Source organism: Camelina sativa, chromosome 7, assembly GCF_000633955.1.
Source record: "Camelina sativa cultivar DH55 chromosome 7, Cs, whole genome shotgun sequence".
Taxonomy (NCBI): domain Eukaryota; kingdom Viridiplantae; phylum Streptophyta; class Magnoliopsida; order Brassicales; family Brassicaceae; genus Camelina; species Camelina sativa.
Genome location: NC_025691.1, coordinates 3031318 through 3051451, shown reverse-complemented (window position 1 = coordinate 3051451; position 20134 = coordinate 3031318). Strand labels below are relative to the sequence as shown.

Below are 20134 nucleotides of genomic sequence, written 5' to 3'. Positions count from 1 at the left end.
TGAAGCTAAATTTTACTTCTTTTACGTGTCAATAAAATATGTTTTTTACCAAAAACAATATCTGGCGTCGAAAGTATACTATCAATAATATTTCGGGGCCATTAATATATATGTTTTACAATATTATTAGAAACTAATTTTTGTTTCTATTTTTGGCCAAAGTGATATATTAAGTCTCTTACAAAAAGATCAATAGTTTATCAAATTGAAAAAAGTATAAACTTTTTGGGTGAAATATATTATTTGGTGAACAATTAGATAAAAATGTAAAAAAAGAAAAGAAAGAAAGTGTAAAATGTTTAAAATTAAAAAGAAAAAAGAAAAAGTGTTAAATATTAAAAATTTGGGATTATAATAAAAATAATTAGATATCTCAAAAATTACCCTTTTATCCATAGGACTGTATATATATAAATAAGATTTTCTTGTCTAAACAAAAATAATAAAAACCCTAAAAAAACAATTGTAGGCAGACAGAGAGAGAGAGAAAGATAGAGAAAGACAGACAGATCCCCTTTGGCTCTTTGTCTTTTTTTTTGTTTTTTTAACACTTTATTCTCCTGAATTTTCTCCTCAGTTATCTCGTAAGTTTTCTCTCTCTTGAATTCAATTTTTTTTTTTTTTTTTTCTTTTTTTTTTTCTTTATTGTAATTGAATAATTATCGATAGTTTCTGTTTGATTTTTCTGAGAAAAAAAAAATCTGGAAATGTTTAATAATAAAAAAGTGTTTTTGGGTTTAATTTATGATTTTCACTTTAATCTTAAAATTCAGAAACCTTAAAGCGCGATCCGCTTTCTCAATGGTTTTTGAGTGAGTCAGTGAGTCTGAGCGAGAGAGAGGGAGAGAGATCTAAAAATCCACAATTGTTACAAAATTTAGTGTTAAATACTGAATCTTTATAGGCGTAGTGTTTAATTTAATAGATTTAGAGCCTAAAGTTTCGAACTTTTCATTGGATATGGTATAAATCTTGTAGTTGAAACACTGAATTGTCTCTCTTGGGGGTTGTTGTTTAGATTTAGGGCTTAAAAGTTTCAAACTTCCAATGGAAACTAGGGTTTTGTGGGTTTGGTTGATTGTCTACTACTAACAATTTGTTTTCCCCTGTTTTTTTTTCTTGGGGGAAAGTGAGAAGGAACATGTCAGGATCTGAGTCAGGTGTAATGGCGGGGAGCAGAGAATCACCAATGAAGTTTACAATGGCTCTTCACCAGCAGCAGCAACACAGTCAAGCTCCCACCCAGCAGTCTCAGAACATGCAATTGTCATTTGGTGGCGAAGATGGAAATGATGCTCTTTACAAGCAGCCGATGAGGAGGTCGCCATCACCACCGCAGCAGTACCAACCTGGTGAGAATCCTGTCTTGAACATGAACATGCCCGGAGCTGAGACTGAGGGTGGGCCAGTGAAGAAGAGGAGAGGTAGGCCGAGGAAGTATGGACCTGAGAGTGGTGAGATGTCACTTGGCTTGGTTTCCGGAGCTCCTTCTTTCACGGTGAGCCAGCCTACTGGTGGCAGCAGCAGCGGTGGTGGAGGAGGAGGAGAGAAGAGGATGAGAGGAAGGCCTCCTGGTTCTAGCAATAAGCCAAAGCTCCAAGCTTTAGGTATGTGTATTTTTATATATATATATATATATATATATATCATTGATTCTTCTGATATTGGAATCTTCTCTCCCTCACGTGCTGCAATCAGAAAGTTCTGTTGTCGGCTGTGCAATCTATTAGAATATAGTAAAAAATGGTGAATATGGAAGTAAAACAATGACCTTGAGAATCCCCGCATTTACTAATAGACTTTTATGCCCTTTTTTAGCGTATCTTGTTCAACTATATTTGCTTTTTGCATCCTCCACCAACCTTGACATGTTTTGTGGCTTGCTTGCTTTGCTTTCAGGCTCAACTGGAATGGGATTTGCGCCTCATATACTTACCGTGAGGGCTGGAGAGGTCTCTATCTTCTTCTATCTTCTTGAATTTCCTTATTTAGCTGTGACCATGTCTAAGATTGTCTAAGCTTTATCTTTCTAATAAATGATCACCAGCCGTCTTTATATCATGTGATTGTCGAGTGTGAGTTGTTGTCTTTTAAGGTCAATTAATATTTGGTAAGAAGAGAAATGTTGGACTTGTTCAGGGTTCTCTTACCTGTTTTGTTGTGCTGCCATTTTTAGGTCCATATGTTTTGGTATATTTATGATTTTGACTGTTTGTTTGATCTATGTGGGACAGGATGTAGCATCCAAGATAATGGCCTTAACTCAGAATGGGCCACGTTCTGTGTGTGTCTTGTCTGCAAATGGAGCCATCTCCAATATGACTCTTCGCCAATTGGCCACGTCTGGTGGAACCGTTACATATGAGGTATCGAGATTCAGCTTGCAATGTTCTTTAGTCCCCTTTTTTTGTCTCTGATTTTTTTTGCTGCTTAATCCTGGTTCTTTGTATAACATTGAAAACCAGGGGAGATATGAGATTCTGTGTTTATCGGGATCGTTCCATTCGATGGTGAGCAATGGTCACAGAAGCAGGAGCGGAGGTCTAAGCGTGTCCTTATCAGGTCCGGATGGTAATGTCCTAGGTGGTAGTGTAGCTGGTCTTCTTATAGCAGCATCACCTGTTCAGGTAATTTCTGCCTTCTTCCAGTTCAAATATTTGATTATATGGATGGTTCATAAGATCAATGTAAGGACACATTTGGCTTTCAAATTACAGATTGTTGTTGGGAGTTTTATCCCAGAAGGACAGAAAGAACCGAACCCACATGTGGGACAAATGGATCTATCACCACCCATAATACCGCGTGTGGCCCCAACGCAGGTGCTGAGGGCTCCGAGTAGCCCGCAGTCTCGAGGCACAATGAGTGAGTCATCTTGTGGAGGTGGACATGCGAGCCCTCTTCATCAGAGCACAGGAGGACCGTACAATAGCACCAATCATAACATGCCCTGGAAGTAAACCAAGTGATCTTGGTCTGTTTAAAAAACCAACAACTTCCTTTATTGGAATGATTTGATGATTTCTATCCTTTTTAGGTTTTCTAATTGTCTCTTCAGACAAGATTAATAACTTTATCTATTTTCTATTTTGGTGTACTTTCAGAACCATAGTTTATTTCAGAGATTAGAATATAATATCCTGATTAATGTAGATCTTTCTTTTATTTTGTGTTTCTCAATCTTGAAAACATTTTAACTCATGTAAAACTTGTATTGATTACAACATCAATACAAGACTGCATTTACATATGGTGCTCTTTTGCTCTCTTCAATAAAAACCGCAATGAGAAAAAGCCGAGAGCGCAGGTTTGCCAGAACCACCCCATTGCATTTCCTGGGTCGACTCGTTTAGCCAGAAACCACGCATAGGTTCCTTCTGCAACATGTAATCCCACTGATATGATGAAGACAACTTTTACAATAGTGATTGTCCGGAAGAAAAAGAGGTGTAGGGCTCTTAAGAAAGGCACAGGTCCTATGTCAGGTAACCATCCTGCAGCAAAAAGAGCTGACATTCCTAGTGTAATAGCTATCCAAGTGAATATGGTTGGACCGTCTAAAGATCTCCGTTTCCTTTCCTTCCAGTATGAGATAGTTGCAGCCATACCTTCCCGGGAGCTCTTAAAAGGCACATATCCAAGCTCTTCCTTGGCTTTGAGATAAGAGAAATAATGGGTAACACCGACCTGCAACAGATCAAATGATTCATACAAGTTGGTTTGGATTCTAAGCCGGAATATGAGTGGGAAGAAACTGTTACCTTGTAGACTTCAGCAGGAAGGATAAGGGGCTGCGGTAACCAGCTCTTTGATAGCCATGGGTATAGGACAGTGTAGACACCTTGGAAGATCTTACCCAAGGACAGAGCAAAAGGTACAGAGACTGTAAACTTGGGCAGGTCATAGTCTAAACTTCTTAGTAAGGGGTGTAGGAACTCAAAGGTATTCACCGGGGAACCTACAACATTGCAATTCAGCTTGATTTAGCAAGCAAGTTTTAAGACTAAAATGTTTAGATATGTCTCTCGTCTTAGGAGTGTCTTAAGTAATGAGTTACCATCAGAGACAAAATATGGTTGACCAGCAGCAACGGGATGTCCTTCTCTGCCAGGAATGTTGTCCAAAAGTCCCATGCTTGCCAGGATGATTGCTAGGACAAGGTTTTCAACATAAATCCAGTCTGTTTTGACACTAGGTCCACCGATCTTGAAGAAGGCCAAACCCAACTTTGCTAGATTAACTATCCTAGGGAAATGCCTGTCTTCACCAGGTCCATATATAGCCGCTGGTCGGATCGCACATGTGTACACCTGTTTGCCCCCATTCCTACAATAAGCACAGGCAGAAGGGAATATTATTACGCTACCTAACAGACACCAGATTCTTCAAAGATAATATTGAATCAAGAAACAGGACATACTTAAAAGGTCGGCCGTTACTCTTGAGAACCAACTGTTCTGCAATCGATTTACTTCGGCCATAGGTATCGACATGATCATCAAGAGGGAAATAAGGCAAACTTTCATTGCCGTTCTGAATCTCCTTACCACCAAAGACAACATTGTAAGTGCTGACATAGACAAGTCTTGTGATCTCGTGTTTGAACACAGCTTCCAAGACGTTACAGGTCCCGTTAATGTTAACCTCGTCACAACGACCAAACTGAAGCATCTCTTTACCAGACATACCATAGGAAGCAAGATGCAAAACACAGTCCGCTCCATCTAAAGCCTTATCTACATCTACTTTCTTAGTCACATCACCTGATCACTAAAATGTTCAGTATAAAATCCAGAAATTGACAAGAGTGCAATGTGATCTAAACACTAATTCATAGGATTTAAGATTTAAGAAATCAAAATTGATGGAATTGAAAGGGTTAGATAGAAAAAAGGGATCGATGGGATTGAAACCTTGGATGCAGCGAACGCCACTGTTTCTGAGATCATCGGACCAAGGAGAAGAGTCGCGGAGGTCGAAAGAGCGGACTTGGCGAGCACCACGGCGAACGAGCTCTAAGCAGAGAGCGGCACCGACGAAGCCGAGACCTCCAGTGACGACGAAGGTGTTACCTTCGACTCCTTCGTTCTCACTCAAATGCATCTCTCTCTCTCTCTCGAAGTTGACCGGCAACGAGAACGACACGGCGTGTGTGACTTTTACTCCTCTCACACACACAGCTAATGGCCGGGCCACGTGTACTTTTTTAATTAATTTAGTTTTTTTCCCTATTTATTTATCACATTAATATGTTGTTATACTATATAAATTTTTTTAATTTTTCAATTAAAAAGGTTAATAAAAAAAAGTTAATAGACGTAATAATACCAAATCTAAAAACATTTTTTATCAAAGTTATAATACGTCGACCGACCGTGTGATTAGTAACCAAGAAACAATAAAAGTCCTAATTTTTGAATTTGGTTACAAATCAAAATTCTAATTTCACAATATTCAAAATATCACAAATAGTTCAAACTTCAAAAATAAACCGATGATAATATCCCTTAAATTAAACAAGACTTGTATAATTTGATGAAATTCAAAGACTTGTATTTTCCAAGATTTAAAGGGAAAACAAAAAAAAAATCTTAGCTTTAAAAGTCTAAAACGGCTAAAAAAAACCAGTAAGTCCTAGAAACTCGTTCATTAATTTCTCTAACAGCTCCACAAGGGTTTTTACTACTTGCCCGAGAGACACTCTTCTTCTTCTGATCGATTAGATAAAAAAAAATTCAAGCCGATGAACCCTTTTTAAGTCCTTAAATTTCTCTCACGGAACGAACGACTCAAATAAGTGCTCGGGTCATGCTCCAAACGTTAGACATTGTTATACTACTGTAGTCGCTGAGTTTAGTTTAAGTAGGGGAATAAAGATTTTGGACAAAAGTTCAAGCCTTTTTAGATTTCCGAAATTGGGGTTTTTTGTTTTTTTTTTTTTTATTCCTAGTGATTTTGAGTTTAGGGTTTTAGGTTTCTTCACTGCAATGGCGAGAAGACATGGATGGCAACTTCCAGCTCACACATTTCAGGTTTCCAAGCGTTATTTACTCTCTATTAAGGGTTTTTTCCCCCTTGCATACTTCACTGAGTATTTTGATTGCTTTTTTTCACTTTGGTTTGAACGATTTTGTGCAATTCCTGTCGTCATCTGCAATTGTGACAAGTTTGTTCCTTTCTCTTGAAAATGACAATAAAATATTTTGTTGTTATCTGGGAATGGTTACTTTGTTGTGACATCGCTTTCAAAAATCTGTTCTTTTCCATCTGCTTTATGTGTTTGTGGATAAACACACAGTTGAGCTTATGAGTATAGTTCATGTGCTTTATAAGATCCATTGCCATTGAATTTGGATGGGGTTCTCTGTGATTGTTCGTTTATAGAACTTGTTGCTGTTTCAGGTTGTTGCTATCACTGTATTTTTCTTGCTGACTATCGCTTACTATGCCTTCTTTGCTCCGTTTCTTTGGAACAAACTCTATGAATATATTGCCATTGGTGTTTACTCTTTCCTGGTAAGAACTCAAAAACGAATCTTGTTATAAAAAAAGCTCTCAAATTTGTTATTTATATCTCACAACTCTCTTTTGCCTAATGGGTTTTATAGGCGTTTTCGGTTTTAGTTCTGTACATCCGATGCACTGGTATAGATCCTGCAGATCCTGGAATCTTTTTAAGGACTGATAACACTCCAGCACATAAGTCACGGAACAGTAACTACGTTCCTGGTACGTGCTCTACTGATATGATGATGCTGTGTATAGGGGCTCGCATAATTCGGATACTTCTTTCTTATGGTGATGTCTTTGTTGCAGATAATGCCTCACCTATTGATGGTGGGCCATATATTAGACACGGCTCAGGTTGCTGTAATGTGATAGGAAGATTCATTTGTGGTTGTTTAGTAATACAAGATTGCCGTAGAGATACCCAACAAGAGCAATCAAACGAACCAGAAGAAGCTCTGTTCTGCTCATTGTGTAATGCTGAGGTATAGTAGTAGTCTTTACTTTCTGGTTAGAAGTTTGTCGTTGCGTCTTATTCTACAGTAACAGCACATTCTCTTTTTTTTCGAAGGTACGTATGTTTAGCAAGCACTGTCGAAGTTGTGGCAAGTGTGTCGATGGGTTTGATCATCATTGCCGGGTATGCAATTTGAATATGGGCGTTGGGGTTTCTGTCGTAGCAATTTTTCACTGATATGTTAAGTGTTTCTTTTGCCTTAGTGGCTAAGTAACTGTGTGGGGCATAAAAACTACATCAGCTTTGTGTGTCTTATGGCGGCAAGCTTTTTATGGGTATGTTTTCAACAAAGTGTTTCTTTTACTTTAAGGCTGATTCTGCCTACATCCATTATATGATATGACCTTGCAAAAACAATGGTGACAGCTTATAGCTGAATTTGGAGTTGGTGTTGCTGTATTTGTTCGATGTTTCGTGGACCAAAATGCAATGGAACATCTTATAACTGAAAAGCTTGGTCTTGGTTTCTCCCGCCCTCCATTTGCAGCTGTAGTGGTAAAAAATATTCTCAAACGCAGTACTGTTTTATTCTGTACTTTTTATCAGTGCTTAGTTTCCAACTTGAGCTTTGCTTTCTCATTCTGCAGGTTGTTTGTACAACTCTCTCGTTACTTGCTTTGATACCTCTTGGGGAACTTTTCTTTTTCCATATTATTTTGATCCGAAAGGTTTTATTTATATTTTTGTCTTTCACCATGTTTCTGAATTTCTATTCTCCTCTGACAAATACATAACATAACAATGTATTGAAGCTGAGCTTTAATATGTAACTTTTGTGGGTGCAGGGAATCACAACATATGAATATGTTGTTGCCCTGAGAGCGCAAACTGAACCACTTGGACCATCTGTAGATGAGCTAGACCAAACGAGCCAGGTTCCTTCACCTACAAGCTCAGCTGTGACAGCCGCGAGTGGTAGAAGCTCTCTCGGAATGAGCATTCAATACCGCGGTGCCTCCTTGTGTACACCTCCAAACATATTCATGGATCAACAGGTAAGAAAAAGTAAAATCTAATATGTATTTTTCACATCCTTCACTTGTAAACTCTTCATCTTTCTGTCTCCAGGACGATGTTATCCAGCATTTGGAGCCTNAGTATTTTTCACATCCTTCACTTGTAGCTCTTCATCTTTCTGTCTCCAGGACGATGTTATCCAGCATTTGGAGCCTGGACCTGTACGATCCACCATAGATCCCGACGCACTTTCACAGAAGAAGCCACTTCAGCGTCAACAAGTAAGGATCAATCCATGGAAGCTGGCGAAACTCGACTCAAAAGAAGCATCTAAAGCAGCTGCAAAAGCGCGTGCATCTTCATCAGTATTTCTTCCAGTAAGTTCACGGCAAAACCTTTACAAAACCAGCAGCAATGTAAGCGGGAGAAGCAGCCCCGCAAGTTCCCATCACGCTAGAAAAGGCAAAGCTGATTCAGAGTCTTGTAGCATTAGTAGTCCAGGTTTGACGAGAGATCACTTCAACCCAATGTGCATGTCATCACCAGCTAACGAGTCACCATTAAATGAGGAAGAAGAAAGCAGAAATGCTGTTGTCGCAGCTAGAAGAAACTTGCCTCCAAGCGATGAGAGTTCAGTCGTTTGGGATCCTGAAGCTGGCCGGTTTGTATCGTCGTCTAGGATTCCAGGAACAGATTTTGGAGGTCCTCTTGGTAATGAACGTGTAAACACCATAACAGGTTCTGGGAGTGAAGGTAGCCGAAGGGGTAGAGTAAACCCTTTGACTGGTTATTTCCAACAAGTAAGATCACAGAGAGGAGACCAACTTCCAGTGTTTATGCCTACTGATTCTCAATTGCACAGACATTTATCTACTAGCTAGATTCCATTAGAAACCTTTTTGTTGATCACCAACATCTTTATTTCCATTCAGTTTTTGTTTCTTATTTCTCATTTTTCTTTTCTTGGTAAGGAGGCAATTTTATTGGTTTGAATGGTAGAGAAAAAAAAAAAAAAAAAACAAGAAACAGATAACATAGTAGTATCTGATTAGAAAACCTTCAAAGAAAAAAATAAGAAAGAAATGAGTCTTGGATCTGACTAGGAAAGCAAGCAAAGTTGATGCCAAAGGTGTAAAATAATTTTAGAATGTTTGTCATGAGATCCAAGACTCTCAAAAGAACACTAAACTTGGAACATAAGAGCAACTACGCAGGTAATTCCCGTTGTCTGTAATTGTCCCGATATCTAAGTCTCTGAAGTATCCGTTTTCTCCGATGATGTAAGCTCTGTGGGGATTGGAGGAGCGTATTCCATAGGCATAGTCATCGTCATCAAAAACAACCACGGCGCTCTCTTCCTTGTCAATGAGGAAAGTCGCATAACAATAGTGGTGGTATCATATCATCAACGGCTAAGAACTTGCTCCACGACACGGCACTGGGCTCTATCTTAGTAGTAACCCAAATCTGCATCCCATAGCTATTCGGAGGCTGGAATAACGCCGCAAGCTGCTCTTCTCCAAATGAAGTCAGAGTCACAATATCATAATAAGACTCAAACGGTAGAGGCAGATGAGGTCCAAATCTCTCTTCAGTAAAATCAAAACAGTGTAAGAAATCAGGTACGGAATTGTCCGTAGCTACAGCGCGCCAGTACGTATTTCCCTTCAAAGATACGCCACTTGACATTGACGCATCGCTAGGAGTGACATCAATAACCCTCCATGAATTAGACTTGAACTCGTACATCTCGGTAGCATAATATCCTATCCTCCTGGGAGAAATACAAAATCTCAAAATTTTATAAGCGCGGCACGATTTGCTCTTGTCATATCCGATAACATGGGTGTATCCGAGAAGAAGAGATCTGTGTTCGACGCAAATCCACCGAGTTTGCCCTGTATAAGGGTTCCATACCACGAGCCAAGGGTTGTCTTTCGTAGTGCATAGCAATAAACCCTCGCAGTGATATATTTCGTATATAGTAGCATCATGATCGTTTAGGCTAATAAGTTTACCTCTACGCTTTATTTTTGGACCAGGGTTGTTGTGAATTCCATTGAGATTGAGGCTTATTAGAAAAGCCCTACAATTTACCACCACGATCCCCAGAAACTCCCCTTCCCTTGCCAATATTGCTGCGTTACCAATGTGCTTCGATATACTGTTCCACGTTTTGCATGTCAATCGGACTTCCCTCATCGATTTCGCCGGAACCCTAGAGAGTATCTCCTCTACCAATTCTCTTGGAAGATCCGACATCTTCTCCATTGTTTTTTTTTTCAAGTTACGGTTTCTTCGAAGTTATATTTGTTAGACAAAGATAGATATACATACATCTTTATATATATATATGTATATATCTCTTTAGTGTATATCTAGGCTAGGCATGTCAATTAGAGTCAAAACTTATGGGCCGGCCGGTCAGACCCTGAAAACACACAAAACTCGGACGTAAATATATATGTCTATAAAAATTTGAGCCTTTCAAGTTCAGCCCGTTCAGGCTATAGGATTTTTCGGGCTTAACTTGACCGGGCTCGAGCTAGCCCGAAAATCCTTTTAACAATTATATTTGTACATTTTTGTTAACATTTTTATTTAATTAATAAATTATTGTAAATAAAGTTTAAAACTCTAATCAGAGTTTTCATATTTACTTATAACCTTACTTAATACTTTTAAAAATTTTATCTATGATATTTTCTATGAATTGTATATTATTTTATTTGGTTAAAGTATTAAAATTTTATTTAGTTTTAAACTTTTTCTTTTAAATTAAGCTGGTTGTAGTAAATATAGATGAAATATTAAAATTTTGATTGATTTGTTTTATAGTGCACCTTTAAATACTACTTTTAAGGTTTATAAATTTGAATTTTTGATCTGTAAGATAAGTCCGGAAAAGCCCAAAAACCCTTGTAGCCGTGTTAGGGCCAAGCTCGAACTTTGAAATATAGGCTCGAAAATATTTCGGACTAGACTGGACTCAAACATATGCGGGCTTTACGGGTTTCAGGCCAGACCGGGCTGGGCCAGTCCGATTGACACCCCAAGATATCTCTTTATATTACGATAGACTCTCAACCATGTACTATATATATGTTGAGGGCCATCCACTCATATACATAACTATAAAACTCAAACATAACTATAAAACTCAAATTTATATTATTTTGGTTTTATCTAGTTTGTGTATGTTTAAAATAATAATTGTTTCACCATAAAAGTCGGATTGAGACGACGGTACACCAAGATCAAATGTGAACCTAATTTAGTAATCGATTATATTTCTGTTAAGCTTGTAAACTATCAAACATGATTAAAACTGCCAAAAAATTTAAACTTTTGAACAGGATAACCTAAATAGAGTTAGATAATTTAATTTTCTAATTTACCAAATATATATATATATATATATTTAAATCTAAAAATTAATTAATATTAATAATACATAATTTTAAGCTTAAGTAGAAAACATAATTTAAAGAAAAAATATTTTTGATAATTATTTTATATATATTATAAATTATTTTAATTTTTTAATATTCTGATATAGAGACAGACGATGGGAAGTGTATTAAACAATTTAGGTTTAGTATAACTCATCAAAATTAATGTTAACCAATTGTGACAATTTGTATTTTAATGATTTTTGTATTATACATTAAAATATATTCATATATATATATATATATGTAAGCACAAAATCTACTTAATATTTGTTTCCAATTGAAAATATATATATATTTTTTTTTGTAAGGATATATATATTTCAATTGTTTAAGAAGGTTGTTCAAATAAATAATAATAACTAAATAAAAACAATTAATGTATAATATCTAAAATCAAATCCTTATAATTCAAATCGTTTTTTTTTGTTTTTTTTTTGTTTTTTATATATAATCAAAATCTTGGCATTTACTTTTAACTATACAATTTGCAACATTCTTGAATCCAATATCCTACTATATTAATTGAGAAGTACAAAATTAAAAATAACCTTAAAATGTGTAAGAAATTACATGTAATTTCCATTAGAAATTGTTAAATAAAAGCTAAAAATGCTGAGGATAATTAGTAATTATCAAAAATTAACAAAATCTTCCCTTAACAAAATCTTACCTTAACAAAATTTCACTTGAAACCAAAAAAATATTCCTTTAACAAAATCTTTATTCTCTTAATAGAGAAATCTCATGTCATAAATTCTTTAAAAGCTTAAGTTCTTTCAAAGGTGTCTATAATCAAATGTTTAAACTATTTTATTCATTGTTACCGTCTCAATTTTTTTATTGATGTCATTTTTTCAATAAAGCATATTAAAAATTGAAAAATTTGCTAAGATTCTAAACCAACAATTTCAATCACAAACCATTACCAATAATTTAATTAATAAATTATTTTGTAAGTTTTTCTAAAATAAAATGTTTAGTCTATGGTTTACTGGGGGTTAGTAGCTAATAACGAGTGAAGCTTACTTACTTTTACAAGATTACCACAGAGATACCGAACAAGAGCAATCAAGCAAGCTCTGTTCTGAGGAGATTAAGTAGTTAATGGTGGATCTAATCAGTATATAAGCAGAGTTGATGCAAAAAGTGTAAAATTATAATCCCATCAGATCCAAGAGTCAAAAGAACACATTGCACTTGGAACATAAGAGCACGTTACTATAGGCAAATTACTATATGGTTCGGCAATTTTCCCGAGATCCACTTCTCTGAAGTATCCGTTTTCTCCAACGATGTAAGCTTTGTAGCAGCGTCTAGGCGGGTTCGTTGCATCTAGATATCGATCAAAAACCATGACGCGGCTCTTCTGCTCGTCGATAAGGAAAGTACCATCATATAGTGGTCTCATATCAACAACGGCTAAGAACTTGCTCCACGACACGGCACTGGGCTCGATCTTGGTAGTAACCCAAATCTCCATCCCATAGCTATTCGAAGGCTGGAATAACACCGCAAGCTTCTCTTCTACAAAAGCAGATAGAGTCACAATATCATGATAACAAGACTCAAACGGTAGAGGCAGATGAGGTCCAAATCTCTGTTCAGTAAAATCAAAACAGAGTAAGAAATCAGGTACGTCTTCTCCAAAATCCTTACTTGTAGCTTGCCAGTACATATTTCCCTTCAAAGATACACCACAGTTCTCGATAAACCAGTCACAAGTGACATCAAGAACCCTCCATGAGTTAGACTTAAACTCGTAGATCTCGGTCACATATCTCTCCGGATAATGATTATCAGTAAATCTCAAGATTTTATGGGCACTGCAGGATTTGCTTTTGTCGTATCCCAGAGCATAACCATACGAGAGCTTTCTGCCGTTAACAAAATTTGGTTCGACGCAGATCCACCGAGTTTGGCCGGTATACATATTCCACACCACAATCCTAGACAAGTCTTTTGTGGTGCATAACAATAAACCCTCGAAGTAACATACACAAGCTACATCGACATCATCTGAATCGGTTAGGCTTATAAGTTTACCTATAGGCTTTATAGATGAATCAGAGTTGTTGTGACTGAAACTCATCAAATAAACCCTAAAATTTGCTAACCAGACCCCCATCAACTCCCCTTCCCTTGACGGGGTTGCTTTACCAAGGTGCTTCGATAAAGTGTTCCACGTTTTGCAAGTTAATCGGACTGTTCTCATCGATTTTACCGGAACCCTAGATATTATCTCCTCTACCAATTCCTTTGGAAGATACGACATCTTCGCCATTTTTTTGACTATAACTTTTTCTAAAAAAAAAAAAGCTTGAACGTGTTTCTTCTTATTTCTTAAGTACAAAACAAAACTTTAAGTGCAAAAAGAAAACAAAGATCAATGGAACAGAACTTAGGGTTCTTCTTACTTTTCATAACGCACTAGTAAAAATGGTCTCCATTGTTACGGAAATATTAATAGTTATAATGTATTATTTGTAGCTAAAATTTTTTTGTTACATATTTACGACAAAGTTATTTAGTAACTATTTGGTTGTAGCAAATATTTATATCATAGCAAATTATCGCAATTTACTACCATTTAGATACTAACGTAAATATAGCTATTTATTACAAAATGTTACATTTTGCTGTAGATATTTGCTACAGAATGCCTCTGAAATATACGTATCAATTTGCTTCATGAACCCACAATACAATCATCATTGATTTGCGACAGATTGCTACATCGCCAAGTGTCATGAACTTGTTACGATTTACTACACTATACTTGTGACGAAAGGGTATGCGCATTTTAATATGCATTGTTATGACTCTTATTTTATGCAGTTGTATAAAGCTAATAAATTTGGTGGAACCTGCTTAATTTGAAAAATATCCAATTTATATATAATAAACATCCACAAGATACACATCATTTCATAAAACAAACATTATTCACCCAGTCTCGAAAAAATACTTATAAACTATCATCCTTCTATATAATGATGGATACAAGACTCTTCATTCATGTTAATGTTCTCCTGATCTGAGGTCCTTGGCATGATTCAAACTTTCTCACAGAGCTTGGAACCCACTACTCCAAAAGCTGGAAGCTTCTTTTTTTGAGGAAATGATTATGAGTATCACAAACCGCTCCATGTTGGAAACTCCAAATAGTCAGACACTGCACAAACAAGAAAGATTATAAGTGTTTATAAGCAAGCTCTCACAAAGCAGATAATTAGTGGAAGTCTAAAAGTAAGGATTTAACTTTATCATCTATTTTTTTCAGCCTATAACCAACACACAGATGAATAAGACACTGAGACACTAACAGATTCCAAGAAATAAGAATCAAGCGAAGTGAAAAAAAGATATAATTTAAGAACTAGATCATAGAGGCAAAGAGAGAAAACTAGTAATGGACAAAAAAAAAGACAAGACACTAGATGAATTGCTAGACATGAAAGTATTTTAGAAACCTGCACATTCAAGTAAATGTCAGACCAAATGCAGCAATACAAACGTCACCAACCATTTAGATATAATTTATTTTGATTCAATTAAAAATTCTTCTGCAATGAAAAGACTTCAAATCAATCTATTGTAACATTGAGGCCACATCCATAACTAGCTCACAAGACAATTGCAGATAATATTTATTTAGTGCTGGAACAGGGACAGGGACAGGAACAGAATAACTTAAATAGTTTAATTCACAAGACTTACTTCATGAATCAATCCTTGAGCCTTCCATCAAAGCTAAGAATTTTTAAGCTCGATTAATAAAAATAAAATAAATTGAGAGTAAGGAATAAAAGTAAACACCTGGTGGGTGCACGTGGACGAATATGACGAACCTAAAACTCTTGATTGTTTCACACAATCTGAACCTCAACAGTCACGCTCATGGTCTCTCTCTCTCTCTCGCTCTCTGTCTCTATTCCTATCGCAATCTCGATCTCACCCCTATCACTCTCCCAGTCGCGGTCACGTACTCGGTCCCCATCTCAATCTCAGTCTCGATCTTTCCCCCGATTGGTGTTGTCTCCGTTGGCGTCTTCAGTCTCAGGCTTAGAGTTGACGGAATGGATGCGAAATGAGGACGGCGACGAGCTTCACGGTGGAGTCTGTGGCGGAGTCGAGAAGACCTAGATTTCAGTTTGGGGATTTCTTTTTTTTTTTTTTTTTTTTTTTTTNTTTTTGGTTCATTGTATAGAGAAGGGAAAATATAGGGCACTTAAAACTTATTTATTCGAGGCTCGTTCCTACAAATAAGTTCGTAACAAAACTTGTAATAAATTAGCTACACAGTTTATCTGTAGCTTTTCCTATTTATCTTGCGACGAATACTCACTCATCTGATACTAAATAAATTATCTAATATGAATTTTTTCTTCTTGTTGGGGTTCTGAAATTTTTTTTGGTCTCCATTGGTTACTTTTCGTGGGTAATTTTTTTTTTTTTTTTTTTTTTTGTCAAACAACTTGATTTGAATTCAAGTAATATCAAGTACAAAGGAGGGATGCAAAGATCCAAAGTCTGAAACAAAGGTAAACAAAGGCATTCCCCAATGCCAAACAAAGATAGATAAATTACATCGACCATTAATCCAACAGAGCTTTGAGTCACTAACTAAGAAACAAATGACACATGAGAGATCATGGTATGTCGATAACTCTTCCACGAGGATTTTCATGGAAGGTGAGATGGTCCCTATCAAACAAAGACTAGGAGACGTTGAAAGTGTAGTCATGGCTAAGCGTCTCACCGGCGTGAGCAGAGCTATTTGAGGTAGTACAAGGGCCATAACAAGAGACTTCATGAGCTTGGGAGCAAAAGAACTCACCAATGAAGCTATTAGGAGGATGCGCCTAAAATAAGTGAAGGGTCGTAACATAACAGGTGGAGTCTTTCTCGCATAAGAGCCTTGGCTATGGAGATTAAGGCTTCCACACAAAATTTGTAGCCGGCGTAACACATACAAGTAATAACTCAAATTAATTGGCGTTTGGTGAATGGTGGTTGCTAATGGTATTAGCATTGGAGGATGGCTGAAGTCGCTAGCTAGAATTGACAAAGGGTGATTATTGGCTAAGGGTCTACCAAAGACATAATCAAGCTGGTGGCAATATAAATTCAGAACTAAGTCGCCTAAACACTTCTGAGCCAGAAGAGATTATTACCATATAAAGAGCAAATACCAGAGTTCTATCTAACTGATTAAACAAGCATAGCAGTCCAATCGGTGTATTCTGCAGAAGGAGTCTTCGGCCTAAGCGGGTATACTCACAATCTGGACCTTGATAAGAGCTATGACTTGTTAAAGAGAAAGAATAGGTTGACCTGATTTTTTGGACAATGGGCTTAGGATAATGAACTGTTAATGGGCCGGCTTTGTGGATCAAGCCCACCAAGAGAACACTAGGGTTTTCACATGATGGCCAACAATATGACAAACTGCGGCGGCTGGTCGGAGTGGGTGAATGAACTGGACGTGAGAGGAGCATCTCCGGTGAACATAGAATCATCCTTGCCAAGCTCTGATGGTGGCGAGTGGTTAGAGCGGAGGTCCAAACGTTCGGTAAAACCATGACCCTGAAGAAAGGTTCGTCGTGCGCTGTCGGCGTCTTCCCCCGGAAAGGCGCATCTGATGGCTTAAAAGAAAGATCTTTTGCCATCAACAAAACCAAGGTGAAGGCTTCTTCAGGTGAGAACATGATTCCGATTTTTGACTTGTACAAAGCAGTGGACAATCGATCCGCTATCGCAGAAGCTGGGTTTATGTAGAGAAAGGTAGAGTTCGCCGGAAGACACCTTCTATCTTTGTGATAGAACCAGCCCAGATCTGGAATTTGCATGATTATAAGGAGTTGCCAAAAGGTTAAAAAATGGGGAAAAATGCAAAAGAGGAAAAAGAAACAAAGAAAGATTGAAGCAGGAAAGAAATAAAGCAGAAGAACTCCCGACGTCGGCGAGCCGAAGCTCCGCCGACGCCGGAGAAAGTTTGAGAAAAAGTTGCTTCGATGTCTGCGCCTGGGAGAGAAAAGTCTTCGTGGGTAATTTTTGCTACAAAATTTTTTCAGTAACATTACTGCGTAACAATATAACCCGTTTTTACTAGTGACGTGTCAAGAGACACATCATCATTATAATTATAATATTTTTCAGTGTAATTTAATTTATTGATCTCATCTTAAAGTTGTACTAGGTTAAGACCCGTGCTAGAGCACAGCTTGAAATTCATTTTATTTATATTAAAAATTTTATATAGAATAAAATTTATATGATTGTTTTTTAAAAAATTTAGGGATAAAATATTATGTAATAAAATCCTATGCTAAATATGATGACTTGAAAAAGACACTTATTTTGTAATTTTTATATTGTTAATGATTCTAGATAAGTATCCGTGCTATAACACTGGTTAAGTTTTATTTTATACCAAATTTTGTATATTTTCTATTTTAAAATAAATTTTTAATATGTTGTACTAGTTTATGTACGTGAAGTTATTTCAACAATGTATACTCTACATCATGACTTGAATGTCATTATAAGACATAATTTTGTAAATTTGTTTTTTTTAAAGCGAGTTATTATATTATGAGTAATTTAATATATTGTTATACTTTTTGTTTTAATATACTTAATTTTTTGAAATTCTTTCATATTATAGTGACATATTATTGACATTGCTATAACAAACCAATTTAGAGTGCTTATAGTTTCTAGCTTTTATATCAAGTTTCAATATTTTAAAAATATTTCAAAAGAAATTATTTAAAGTTTATTATATTATATAAAATTATAAATTTCAATAAAAAGTACGAAATTGAATTTAATATTCAAATTTTGATCTGTTACTCAGTAAATTTTTTAATCCAATAGATATTATTTTTAAAGAATAATATTACTAAAACTTGAATATTTTATAGATTGAATCATTTATATTTGTTTTAAAAAATTCAAATTACGGTATATCCGGAAATTAAACTATTTTTTTAATTATAATAAATAATATGACAATTTATTTGTTTCACAAAATAGACTCATATATATAAGTGAGATGTGAAGTATAATAATAATTAACAAATTAATATGTTAAGTTAAATATTAAAGGATTTTATTTGATGAATAATTTAATAAAGAAAATTAATATGGTAAGTTAGATGATATTAAATGATTCTTTAGAATATTTTCTTTAAGATTTTTGGAAACAATGTGTTCTAGTAATAAAATCTTTCGAAATTAAACTAAGGTTGCACCCACTATTTAACTTGTAATGAATTAATCTATAACCTATTTGTAACCAACTTATTAAAATTATATAGTCTACAAAACAATGTTGTGTACTTCTGTTTTATTATATAGGAAATTTTCATTGGTGACAAATGACAATCTCATCTTTTCATCAATATAGTAATAGTAATATCCCTACAAAATTACACAAAACTCAATATGTAAAATATACTAAATTGATCAAATCAAATAAGTTTATTCTCATAGAATCGACAATTTCCTCAAAATCGCTTTACATCTCTTTTCCAAATTAATAAGGTTTCTAACATCAACAAAATATCTTAAATATACAAATTGATTTTTTCCTTTTTTTTTAACACAAAATTCTCTATCATCTCCTTAAAAATTTCCAAAAAAACAAAACAAATATAAGCTAGCGATATGTCACAGGTTCAAATCTAATATTTTTAAAAACATGTCACAAATTATATCATAAAGTATATAAAATTACATTAATTAGTATTATACAATACTAATTTAATGTTATTGTATTAACTGTAACTAATATCAATTAAAAAAAGAAGTTAAATCCATGCATATTGGAGTTAAATAAAAAATATAATTTTGTTTGATGATTTATTGAAATAAAAAAACACCCACACAATATTTACCATGCATCTGCTCAGGCTAAGACCAGAGCATGCTATATGGTCGGGTACCAAGCGCCATTCGAAATAGTGATTTATAGGCTTTTGCCAGAGATCTTTACCAGTTGAGCTATTGGCTCTTGGTAGCTGCAAAATTTTTTTGGGTATGTTCCCACAAAATTTTGTTTTAAAGGTTGAGTCTGCCTCTGTTTTATCTCGTCAGATCATATTTAGTCCACATCCGTACGATATGAGCTTGCAAATGACACATAACTGATTTCCCTTCAAGCGATGAGAAGTTTGGGATTTAGAGGCTGGCCGGTTTGTATAGTTCATCTCTGATCCCTGAAAAAGATTTTGGAGTTCCTCTTGCAAGACTTGTTCTGGGACTGATGGTAGCAGAAGGGACGCCAGAGGAACCCCTTTGACTGGTTATTTCCAACAGATTAGGTTAGATCACTGACTTCGAGTTCATGTATTTATGCCTTCTGATTTTCAACTCCACAGACACTTATCTACTAGATTCCATTAGAACTATTTTGTTGATCACCAACTCCACAGGTTTAATTATTTGTTTAAAGGTAGGAAAGAATACAAAAGAATATTACTTTTGTAACATAGTATCTGATTAGCAAAAACTTCATATTTCATTGGAAACACTTCAAATTAAATAGCAAAAAAAAAAAACAATGGTATCGCCATGAGAAGAATGATGATACACAGCATCTCAAAGTAGCTGGTTGAGTGATGTTGCCGACCACTTTCTATCTATCTAATTGGTCTTCTACGAAGGAGGTGAAATGAGAGTCTTGGATCTGGCT

General features: G+C 35.7%; 5 protein-coding genes and 1 long non-coding RNA gene across 7 annotated transcripts; 2 read left to right on the top strand and 4 right to left on the bottom strand.

Annotated features, from left to right (window-relative positions):
• LOC104700081 (AT-hook motif nuclear-localized protein 10-like) lies at window positions 477-3170 on the top strand. 2 transcript variants are annotated; one of them, XM_010415531.1, is made up of 6 exons: window positions 477-584; window positions 1131-1607; window positions 1900-1952; window positions 2235-2366; window positions 2466-2627; window positions 2718-3170. In XM_010415531.1, exons 2-6 carry the CDS (start codon window positions 1142-1144, stop codon window positions 2958-2960), a joined length of 1056 nt encoding a protein of 351 aa, XP_010413833.1. In that variant the 5' UTR covers window positions 477-584; window positions 1131-1141; the 3' UTR covers window positions 2961-3170. The 2 variants fall into 2 exon arrangements, with proteins under 2 accessions (XP_010413833.1, XP_010413832.1); XM_010415530.2 differs by lacking the exon at window positions 477-584 and having other exon boundaries at window positions 634-1607.
• On the bottom strand, window positions 3137-5181 carry LOC104700082 (short-chain dehydrogenase/reductase family 42E member 1-like). The gene is made up of 5 exons (XM_010415532.1): window positions 4914-5181; window positions 4421-4763; window positions 4058-4326; window positions 3762-3958; window positions 3137-3687 (listed from the first exon to the last, which is right to left on the bottom strand). The coding sequence occupies exons 1-5, from the start codon at window positions 5101-5103 to the stop codon at window positions 3244-3246; spliced, it is 1443 nt and encodes a 480-aa protein (XP_010413834.1). The 5' UTR covers window positions 5104-5181; the 3' UTR covers window positions 3137-3243.
• On the top strand, window positions 5644-8929 carry LOC104700080 (protein S-acyltransferase 21-like). Its single transcript, XM_010415529.2, has 10 exons — window positions 5644-6032; window positions 6403-6516; window positions 6609-6729; window positions 6817-6992; window positions 7079-7147; window positions 7228-7299; window positions 7391-7519; window positions 7612-7692; window positions 7810-8019; window positions 8170-8929. The coding sequence occupies exons 1-10, from the start codon at window positions 5988-5990 to the stop codon at window positions 8860-8862; spliced, it is 1710 nt and encodes a 569-aa protein (XP_010413831.1). The 5' UTR covers window positions 5644-5987; the 3' UTR covers window positions 8863-8929.
• LOC104704227 (putative F-box protein At3g17620) lies at window positions 9344-10252 on the bottom strand. The gene has a single exon (XM_010420348.1). It carries the CDS (start codon window positions 10250-10252, stop codon window positions 9344-9346), a length of 909 nt encoding a protein of 302 aa, XP_010418650.1.
• Window positions 12602-13717, bottom strand: LOC104704226 (putative F-box protein At3g17620). The gene has a single exon (XM_010420347.1). The coding sequence runs from the start codon at window positions 13715-13717 to the stop codon at window positions 12602-12604; it is 1116 nt and encodes a 371-aa protein (XP_010418649.1).
• LOC104700079 lies at window positions 14305-15753 on the bottom strand. Its single transcript, XR_753514.2, has 2 exons — window positions 15253-15753; window positions 14305-14608 (listed from the first exon to the last, which is right to left on the bottom strand). It is a non-coding gene; the product is annotated as an uncharacterized LOC104700079 (long non-coding RNA).

Excerpts from the sequence above, each read along its gene's own strand:
- LOC104700080 (XM_010415529.2), top strand. The coding sequence starts at position 5,988 with ATGGCGAGAAGACATGGATGGCAACTTCCAGCTCACACATTTCAG. Across the intron at positions 7,148-7,227 it reads GGTTTGATCATCATTGCCGG|TGGCTAAGTAACTGTGTGGG; the intron begins GTATGCAATTTG and ends CTTTTGCCTTAG. Across the intron at positions 8,020-8,169 it reads ACATATTCATGGATCAACAG|GACGATGTTATCCAGCATTT; the intron begins GTAAGAAAAAGT and ends TTCTGTCTCCAG.
- LOC104704226 (XM_010420347.1), bottom strand. The coding sequence starts at position 13,717 with ATGGCGAAGATGTCGTATCTTCCAAAGGAATTGGTAGAGGAGATAATA.
- LOC104704227 (XM_010420348.1), bottom strand. The coding sequence starts at position 10,252 with ATGGAGAAGATGTCGGATCTTCCAAGAGAATTGGTAGAGGAGATACTC.
- LOC104700081 (XM_010415531.1), top strand. The coding sequence starts at position 1,142 with ATGTCAGGATCTGAGTCAGGTGTAATGGCGGGGAGCAGAGAATCACCA. Across the intron at positions 1,608-1,899 it reads GCCAAAGCTCCAAGCTTTAG|GCTCAACTGGAATGGGATTT; the intron begins GTATGTGTATTT and ends CTTTGCTTTCAG. Across the intron at positions 1,953-2,234 it reads TTACCGTGAGGGCTGGAGAG|GATGTAGCATCCAAGATAAT; the intron begins GTCTCTATCTTC and ends TATGTGGGACAG.
- LOC104700082 (XM_010415532.1), bottom strand. The coding sequence starts at position 5,103 with ATGCATTTGAGTGAGAACGAAGGAGTCGAAGGTAACACCTTCGTCGTC. Across the intron at positions 4,327-4,420 it reads AGTAACGGCCGACCTTTTAA|GAATGGGGGCAAACAGGTGT; the intron begins GTATGTCCTGTT and ends TGCTTATTGTAG. Across the intron at positions 3,959-4,057 it reads ACCATATTTTGTCTCTGATG|GTTCCCCGGTGAATACCTTT; the intron begins GTAACTCATTAC and ends GCAATGTTGTAG.